Source organism: Morus notabilis, unplaced genomic scaffold (genome assembly GCF_000414095.1).
Source record: "Morus notabilis unplaced genomic scaffold, ASM41409v2 Scaffold765, whole genome shotgun sequence".
NCBI lineage: Eukaryota > Viridiplantae > Streptophyta > Magnoliopsida > Rosales > Moraceae > Morus > Morus notabilis.
Window position 1 is genome coordinate 79,425 of NW_010363429.1, and position 10,142 is coordinate 89,566.

A 10,142-nucleotide genomic window follows, 5' to 3' on the forward strand; every position below is an offset into this window, starting at 1 on the left:
GTGTACTACATAAACAAAATGAGTGTACCACATAACGTTTCATTGATTCCCTGAATAATTTCTGGAGCAGTACTAGTAGGTTGCTGAATAAGTTTGCCAGCTGTAATGAAAAGAAATTAGCAAAACGCGAAATTACACTAATTAAATAGTAATATTATTAGTGGTTGATGAGTTATTAAAGAAGGTTACTACGAGTTATTGACTGACGGGATGAATTCAAGTCTGACATTCAGAGCTAAATATAATTACTATTCATAAATAATAGCAAATTCGTGGAATTAAAAACTTAGTTACAAATAAATTTAGTAATTAAAGCAAAAGGAAGAAGACGACGGAGCAAGAATTTTGAACAACTTATTATTAAATCATTAATTGTAGTTTAACGACCCATAAATATTGAATGAAAAGTATATAATTTGTCATGATTTTGTGCGACCTATTATTTATGTCATTTTAAATAATGATCTTTTTTTCTCTTTATTAATCATTTTAAGTATTATTTATGATTTTTTTCCCGTAATTGATCTAATTTTTTTTTCAAAAAAGGAAATAGTTAGCGCAAGTTGACTTGATAGTAAAATTGACGAACAATTTTTGAAATTTAGCTTAGATAATCACGTTATTATCGTATAATAACCAAAAATTTGTACATGAATAGTTTCAGTATGCGTAAAATATTATAGTTTTTAATGGATTTTAATAGTAACAAGGAAAAAAATTTGCATATAAAAAAACTCTTTGCTTTAAACTTTAAACAATTACGCTATGGACGCTTGTTTAATTTTGCTACAATATTTCATAAATCATTCGTCAATTTTATTTTTATTGACCAAATATGTCAAAAAATTAAAGTTCAAGGACTAAACTTGCTTAAATTATAAGTTTAGGGACCAAATACTACGCTTAAAGATTAGAGACTAACGAGCTAATAACCCCTTTTAAATTTCAGAGATCATGATCCGTTTAAGCTTTATTATGGATGTTCATGCAAAAATGTGTAGTTATCAAATTAGGTTTTTTGAATTGAATGTAATCTGTTTGCATGGAAAAAAGAACATAGAGAAAGATTTGGTTTATTTGATTGCGTGGTCTGTTTTTTCCGATATTTAAGTACCGATTCTCTTATAAGTAACAATGTGTAACCCTATAACAAATAGTATAACTTATAACCAATCTAAATGTAGCACTTTCTACCATGATAATTAGTTTAAAACAAAGAAAAAGCAAAGGGAAAAAAAGATTTGGTTAGGGAGATAGTGTAATCTGATGTCACAAGCCTCCTATATTATTATTACATATCGGCTTCTTATAAGTTACGTAGACTAGTTACTTGCATTATTACCATGAGTTGTAACTATGAAAACTCAACTCATTAATTATTTTCATTCATTTTTTATTACCAGTAATTAAAAAGGATTATTTTGAACATCAAAGCGTGATACAACAAGCATATTAGTCGTTCTGCACATACTGTGTGCTTGTATTACATATTGCAGCGCCGCCGTTCTCCACCCCGCGAAAGCTTCCGTTCGTCTAGCCCCATGACTGCCTTTTGAAACTCAGATCTTGTTTAGAGAGGGGAGATTAATTGATTTGTCTAAGAGACAGAGAGAGATAGAGAGATAGAGAGAGAGAGAGAGAGAGAGATACAGAGAGATAGAGGATATTAATAGATTTTTCTTCTTTCCAAACACAACTCCGGACATTCTGGCGGAGGAAATGGGTTGAGAAATATCAGTGATGGTGGATGGCTGAGCAATGCCGTGTGTTTTTTTTTTTCCCTTAATTTCCAAAATATATTTTAGAGTATTATTTCTTTTGGTTATGTTATGTTTTATTAATATTTTTTCACAATACGTAAAGAAAATATCAGAGAGTGAAAGGATAATTACCTATTTTAATTAATATTTTTTCACGATATTTGGAAAAAATATATATATAAGTGATTGAAATGATAGTTACCTAATTAAATAAGATTTAATTAGGTTCAATATTTTTAAAATTGTAATTTTATAATAAAACTATATTGCATTACTGTGCACACCCAAACCCTATAAAAAGATATTCCTAGAAATGATTTTTTAAATTCTTATACATAATAACCAAACTTGATAATATAAGTTTCTTGAGAATCATTTTACTCTCTATCAATTTTTAGTAATATAATCTCTACTCATTACTGCATATCAAACGCTCCCATTATATGGTGTATGCCTACGTATTAAACTATGATCACCATTAATTACTATGTCATTTAATGATGGACTCACATAATTTTTTAATGTAATATTTCATTCTTCGATTCATCAGAACTTATCGTTCAACCCAAAAATGAATTAAAAAAAAACAATATCCTTTTAATATCAACATCCACTTTTAATTTTTTTCAAAGCTTTTATTTATTTCCATCATGTTTGTCATGTCTATATAAAGACCACCATACAGAATGCAAGAGAATGTAGAAGTAACTAAGAATGGAAACTCATCAAAATCTCTCTCTCTTATTACTCTTTGTGCCCTATTTGTTGGCATGCAGTGTTGCTCAACTTGATCGTGGTATTAGTCGGTCAGATTTTCCACTTGACTTCATATTCGGAGCATCATCAGCTGCTTATCAGGTATATGCATCAAATTCTAGTTGTTTATATCATATTTTATAGTTTATACCACTTATAATATGTGGCATTACATTGCTTAATTTGTTTTTCTATTAAAAGTATGAAGGAGCGGCGGATATTGGTGGAAGAAAACCCAGTATATGGGATACCTTCACTGAGAATTATCCAGGTCTAATACAAATTTATACTCTTTTATTTTTCATGTACAGTATATAATCGTACTTCTATCTAATTACATTTCTTTCCATTCTCATGAATTTAACAGAAAAAATAGCTGACAGAAGCTCTGGAAAAGTTGCAGAAGAATTCTATTTTAGATATGAGGTTTAAAGTGCTCCACTTGCTAACTATATAATAAAAGAAATTACGTCAACCCCATTTTTTGTTTTTGAAAAGAAAATATAGTAAACATACGCAGAATTGAGTAAAACTCTTCCTGCATATATTATAAGTACGTACTACTTTCTTATTAATACGTATATTTCCTATATTCTTTCACAATTTTTCCGTTATACATGAACATATATATACATACATATATACATATATATATATACCTATTGAAAAACAAAAATGAAATATACTTTTTTCTACGTGGGATTTTCAAATATGATCGATCTATGTTTTAATAATTCAAGATGCATTTTTATTAGTTTTTTAGTCTCAAAATGCTTAAATGTTTTTCAGAGCGACATCCACCTACTGAAAAAAACGGGTTTCAACTCCTTTAGATTCTCTATATCTTGGTCTAGAGTATTACCAAGTAAGTTTTATTCTTTGTATTAGCTAATATATATTTATGAATTTCTGAGTAAGTATCGATTTTTTATCTAAAAATAATGAAGCTTACTTTCGATTTTAGATGGACGTGGGCAACCGAATCTTGATGGCATCAAATTTTACAAAAGTCTCTTGGAGACGCTTAATAGAAATGGTTAATTTCATAACTTCTTATTTGTCCTTTAAGTATTCATCATATTTGACTCATAACGTGGGTTTGATAATTCTCAATCCTACTAGTTTGATTTCCTTTGATAATTTGTTTTGATCTGACTTTCTTTTCTTTTTATAAGTAGGCATCAAACCAGTAGTGACTTTATTTCACTGGGATCTGCCTCAAGCTCTAGAAGATGAATATGGTGGATTTTTGAGCCCGAAGTTCGTGTAAGACATCATATACATACATATATATGTATATATACACACACATACAGTAGAATCTATGTACAGATCAAAATATTACATAAGAAATTACCATTATGCCAATTATTAATAAGTTTCTCTTATTTTATAGGGATGATTATCTCGCATATGTGGATTTTTGCTTCAGAACATTTGGCCATTATGTGAAAAGTTGGATTACATTTAATGAGCCAGTTATTTTTACTACCAAAGCGTATGAATTTGGTGTTTTCGCACCTGGACGATGTTCTCATTATAATGGAAATTGCACTAATGGGAACTCAGCAACAGAACCTTACATCGTGATTCACCATTTAATTCTCGCTCATGCAAAAGCAGTGGACTTGTATAGAAAGAAATACAAGGTCAGCAGTTATCTATCGGTAAAATCAAGATCTGTTGTCACATTTTTATGCCGGTTACTGTGTGTATTTACTCATATAATTGAAACTATAATTTTAGATAAAAGGTATTTGTTTCAAACAATTTATATTGTTCAAAGAAAGTACTATCATATATTATAAGTACAGAATAGCGCACGTGTTTATAACTAAACGTAAACACATATGATATTTCTTTTCCTATAAGATATTTATAATGTTAGAAAATATAAAAATTTATTATATGCCTTGTTTATTCCTTTCAGGAACTTCAAAAGGGAAATATAGGAATAACAATACAATCTTTATGGGTCGTACCAAAATTTCGTACACCTGAATCTTGTTTGGCAGCCTATAGAGCCCTAGACTTCTCGCTTGGATGGTGAGACTCATCTAACATATATATGTCACTTATTATAGGTCTTCTAAACAATAATTTGTTCTTGCAATGATGTCTAAATAGTTCGATTTTCTAATGACTGCCTCAGGTTCAACATAAAAGTACAATAAAATTATAAAAGTCACATTATACTCAAGTGATTATTATTGATTAATTGATTATTGTATACATATACCATGACTTATTCAGGGTTTTTCACCCAATTACATTCGGAGACTATCCAGAAATCATGAAATCTTTGGTTGGATGCCGATTGCCTAAATTCACTGAAGATGAATCGAAACTAATAAAAAAGTCGTACGATTTCTTGGGTCTAAATTATTATACTGCAAGATATGCGGAGGATTCAAATGTCTCATGCGTTATAAATCAAGGTCCTCATGGTGATAGTCGTGTTAATCTTACAGGTAATTGAGTCCAATATATATTACCATACAGTTTATTGTCTCTAGAACTAATAAATGTGGATTAGATAATAATATTTTAAATCTTTAATGTTCATGCCTAATAAAATGATACAGATTCCAAAGATGGTGTACCTATTGGACAACCGGTACTTTCTTTCTTTCCATTTATCTTTTTTTTTTTGTGTATGATCGAATTGTTAGCTTAAATTATATAAGCAACATCAAGAAAATTTATTCAAATTCATGATTCTCATTCTAAGTGTACAAAATTCTAACTTACAATTGATGATGTAGATTGATGGAACGTGGATGTTCGTTTATCCACAAGGAATTGACGAATTGGTGTTGTACATAAAAGAAAATTACAACAATCCTCCTATTTACATCACTGAGAATGGTAAATTAAAATTAATTCTTCAATTTTTTTTGTTTCTTTTTTCTCCTCTTTTTTAAAAAATCATAATATGATAAAATAGAAGGACTAATTTATGTGAATTTATTTAAAAGAATTGATATACTGGTCTTGATCAAAAATTAATTATAAATATGGTTTTATTGTTATTGCAGGAGTTCCTGATCCCATCAATAGTACTAGTCTCAATGATGTTGGAAGAATAGATTACTATCGTAGTCATCTACAACATCTCTTAAAGGCTATTAAGTAAGCGCCAATATTTGCACTTTGTCAAAGCAGAATATATATATATATATATAAATTTTAGGCTTTTAATCAATATAATTGTACTTTCTAACATTGTTATCATGTGTTAGGCTTTTAATCTATGTTGAGCTTATAATGTATCATTATTTTAGCTATAAGATATTGATCAGGAAATTGTAATAAATTAGATAGTTGGTCGAAAGAAAAAAGTCTACGATAATTAATGAGATTAGATTCTTATACCACCACATTATTAAATTTTTATATATGATAAGTAACTACTATGTAAACGTAACCGTTAAAAGCTTGTCCTTATATGTAATTATATAATTACATAAAATGTAAACTATTGTTTGCTCATGTCCAAAACAATTATAAACCATTTGGGAGAAGTAGTAATTAAACTAATTTATCATACTACTTTGGGTAAGCAATTATTGTTGGCTCATACTGGCCTTTGGGTAATTAAGAATATGTGGACCTTAATTTAATTTCTGTTATCATTAATCATGCATCCTAATTTACCATTGGAACCGTAATGGCTAAATAATCATTAATGCTTTAGGTACTGACACCCAATTGTTTGGACAGGGCTGGAGCCAACGTGAAGGGGTTCTATATTTGGACATTTCTTGATGACTTTGAGTGGAATTCCGGTTACACTTATAAATTTGGCATCTACCACATTGATCGCAAAAATAACTTGACAAGAATCCCCAAACGTTCTGTTGAATGGTTTAGAGAATTCTTCAAGACCATTCCCAGAGTCATGAATATTCATGAGGAGCCAATAACTTCTTCATTTCTCACTGCAGCCTAATTAAAGAAATACATATGATCTTAAAATATATGTCTTTAAAATAAATGCTGTTGAAGAAGAAAATTAGTATTTATGTGAACAAAAGCTACTTCGAGTTTCAGTGTGTGAGAATAATATTATCTATCATGTACTTGTGTTGTGTGAGACTTTATATATAAGGAAATAAAATGCCTTTACGTGCTTGTTTATTATAATTAGTTATTATTGTTAAGCCAAATTAGTCTTAGGCCTTGTGATTAATATTGCCATTCCTTTTTTGTCCTGTTGCATTAGTAATTTGCTTTGTATAAGTGGTCCACAGGCTCCTTTTATGACACGTAAGAATAGCGCACGTGTTTATAACTAAACGTAAACACATATGATATTTCTTTTCCTATAAGATATTTATAATGTTAGAAAATATAAAAATTTATTATATGCCTTGTTTATTCCTTTCAGGAACTTCAAAAGGGAAATATAGGAATAACAATACAATCTTTATGGGTCGTACCAAAATTTCGTACACCTGAATCTTGTTTGGCAGCCTATAGAGCCCTAGACTTCTCGCTTGGATGGTGAGACTCATCTAACATATATATGTCACTTATTATAGGTCTTCTAAACAATAATTTGTTCTTGCAATGATGTCTAAATAGTTCGATTTTCTAATGACTGCCTCAGGTTCAACATAAAAGTACAATAAAATTATAAAAGTCACATTATACTCAAGTGATTATTATTGATTAATTGATTATTGTATACATATACCATGACTTATTCAGGGTTTTTCACCCAATTACATTCGGAGACTATCCAGAAATCATGAAATCTTTGGTTGGATGCCGATTGCCTAAATTCACTGAAGATGAATCGAAACTAATAAAAAAGTCGTACGATTTCTTGGGTCTAAATTATTATACTGCAAGATATGCGGAGGATTCAAATGTCTCATGCGTTATAAATCAAGGTCCTCATGGTGATAGTCGTGTTAATCTTACAGGTAATTGAGTCCAATATATATTACCATACAGTTTATTGTCTCTAGAACTAATAAATGTGGATTAGATAATAATCTTTTAAATATTAAATGTTCATGCCTAATTAAATGATACAGATTCCAAAGATGGTGTACCTATTGGACAACCGGTACTTTCTTTCTTTCCATTTATCTTTTTTTTTTTGTGTATGATCGAATTGTTAGCTTAAATTATATAAGCAACATCAAGAAAATTTATTCAAATTCATGATTCTCATTCTAAGTGTACAAAATTCTAACTTACAATTGATGATGTAGATTGATGGAACGTGGATGTTCGTTTATCCACAAGGAATTGACGAATTGGTGTTGTACATAAAAGAAAATTACAACAATCCTCCTATTTACATCACTGAGAATGGTAAATTAAAATTAATTCTTCAATTTTTTTTGTTTCTTTTTTCTCCTCTTTTTTAAAAAATCATAATATGATAAAATAGAAGGACTAATTTATGTGAATTTATTTAAAAGAATTGATATACTGGTCTTGATCAAAAATTAATTATAAATATGGTTTTATTGTTATTGCAGGAGTTCCTGATCCCATCAATAGTACTAGTCTCAATGATGTTGGAAGAATAGATTACTATCGTAGTCATCTACAACATCTCTTAAAGGCTATTAAGTAAGCGCCAATATTTGCACTCTTATTTTGTTACATAAAATTTAAATATATAGTACTACTTTGTCAAAGCAGAATATATATATATATATATATATCTATAAATTTTGGTAGGAACCTCACTTTTAGTTGTACCTTCAAGAAATAACCTCAAAGAGTATGTCCATCACGAACAAATCCTAGAACAATTCAGGATTGATTATCTTTTTTTTCATTTCTCCTTTTTTCAATTGCCATTTTTTTATTGTAAAATTGACATGGTATCAAAATAGGAGGTCTAAGTTCAAATCAATATAATTGTACTTTCTAACATTGTTATCATGTGTTAGGCTTTTAATCTATGTTGAGCTTATAATGTATTATTATTTTAGGTATAAGATATTAATCCGGCGGTTGTAATAAATTAGATAGTTGACCGAAAGAAAAAAATCTACAATAATTAATGAGATTAAATTCTTATGACGCCACATTATTAAATTTTTATATCTGATAGGTAAGTACTATGAAAACGTAACCGTTAAAAGCTCGTCCTTATATGAAATTATATAATTACATAAAATGTAAACTATTGTTGGCTCATGTCCAAAACAATTATAAACCATTTGGGAGAAGTAGTAATTAAACTAATTTATGATACTACACAGGCTCATAATGGCCTTTTGGGTAAGCAAGCATATGTGGACCTTAATTTAATTTCTGTTATCATTAAACTTGCATTCTAATTTTCCATTGGAACGGTAATGGCTAAATAATCATTAATGCTTTAGGTACTAACACCCAATTGTTTTGACAGGGCTGGAGCCAACGTGAAGGGATTCTATATTTGGACACTTCTTGATGACTTTGAGTGGAATTCCGGTTACACTTATAAATTTGGCATCTACCAAATTGATCGTGAAAATCACTTAGCAAGAATCCCCAAAGAATCTGTTCGTTGGTTTAGTCAATTCCTCAAACCCATTCCCAGAGTCATGAATATTCATGAAGAGCCAACTTCTTCATTTCTCACTACAGCCTAATTAAATCAAGAAATACATATGATCTTAAAATATATGTCTTTAAAATAAATGCTGTTGAGAAGAAGAAAATTAGTATTTATGTGAACAAAGCTACTTCGAGTTTCAGTGTGTGAGAATAATATTATATGTCATGTACTTGTGTTGTGTGAGACTTTATATATAAGGAAATAAAATGCCTTTTACGTGCTTGTTTATCATAATTAGTTATTATTAGTTCATTTCATTCACGCTTTCTTCAATTTTCTCCTCTCTAAATTCCAGACCCAAAATTCCTAATTAACTGACTCTTTATAATTCTGAACTTGCTCTCATAATAAATGAGCCTGAGTTCTATCATTGCTCTTAATTAATACCCTTTTAGTTAATATAGTTATTTTACTCAAACAAATATTAATGAAGAATAAAAGTTAAAAATCTAAGCACTCTTTTAGAGTATTTGTCTCATTTTCTTTTTATAATATGCAAACTTATCTAATCTTGTACCATTATATCTTTTCAACATATAGAGATAGTTATGGTCACGTCACTATCCTTTTAGCATAAAATGGACGATTATGATCACGTCCAAAAAAACTATGAAGACTACCAGGAAAAAAAAAAAAAAAAAAAAAGAAGTAAACATTTGAATAACAATCATCTCAATAGAAAATAAAGTAATCATATAATGCTATATTTCTTCAAGAGTGATCGATATCGATTCTATGTATAAAAGTTGTATTGTAAAATTTGATGAAGAAGACGAAAAAAGAAATTAATTTTTGTTAAGTTTTTTTGAGTTAGAATATATATGCATGAGCCTAGTTATAATCCCAGACTTTAGATATGTAGTAGGCTCCTTTGATTGATTAAGAATAATTGATCCATAAATTGATAGTTGATAAATTAAAGGACATCCCATTAATCTAACTCCATCAGTGTGGTCCCTATTGAGCAGTGTGAAACCCAATCACATTAACCTCTTATTCCCATTAGTGCCCATTATCCACATTTCATTTTTTTCGGCCGAAAAAATGCCACA

General features: G+C 29.3%; 1 protein-coding gene across 1 annotated transcript; it reads left to right on the top strand.

Moving 5' to 3' along the window:
* The first annotated feature begins 2,474 nt into the window (after positions 1 to 2,474).
* On the top strand, positions 2,475 to 9,241 carry LOC112092734 (beta-glucosidase 17-like). The gene is made up of 19 exons (XM_024169611.1): positions 2,475 to 2,618; positions 2,718 to 2,787; positions 2,884 to 2,942; positions 3,306 to 3,381; positions 3,481 to 3,552; positions 3,695 to 3,782; positions 3,913 to 4,165; positions 4,447 to 4,562; positions 4,770 to 4,987; positions 5,102 to 5,133; positions 5,282 to 5,384; positions 5,555 to 5,648; positions 6,240 to 6,459; positions 6,907 to 7,022; positions 7,230 to 7,447; positions 7,562 to 7,593; positions 7,742 to 7,844; positions 8,015 to 8,108; positions 8,899 to 9,241. The coding sequence occupies exons 1-19, from the start codon at positions 2,475 to 2,477 to the stop codon at positions 9,122 to 9,124; spliced, it is 2,334 nt and encodes a 777-aa protein (XP_024025379.1). The 3' UTR covers positions 9,125 to 9,241.
* Positions 9,242 to 10,142: the final 901 nt, after the last annotated feature.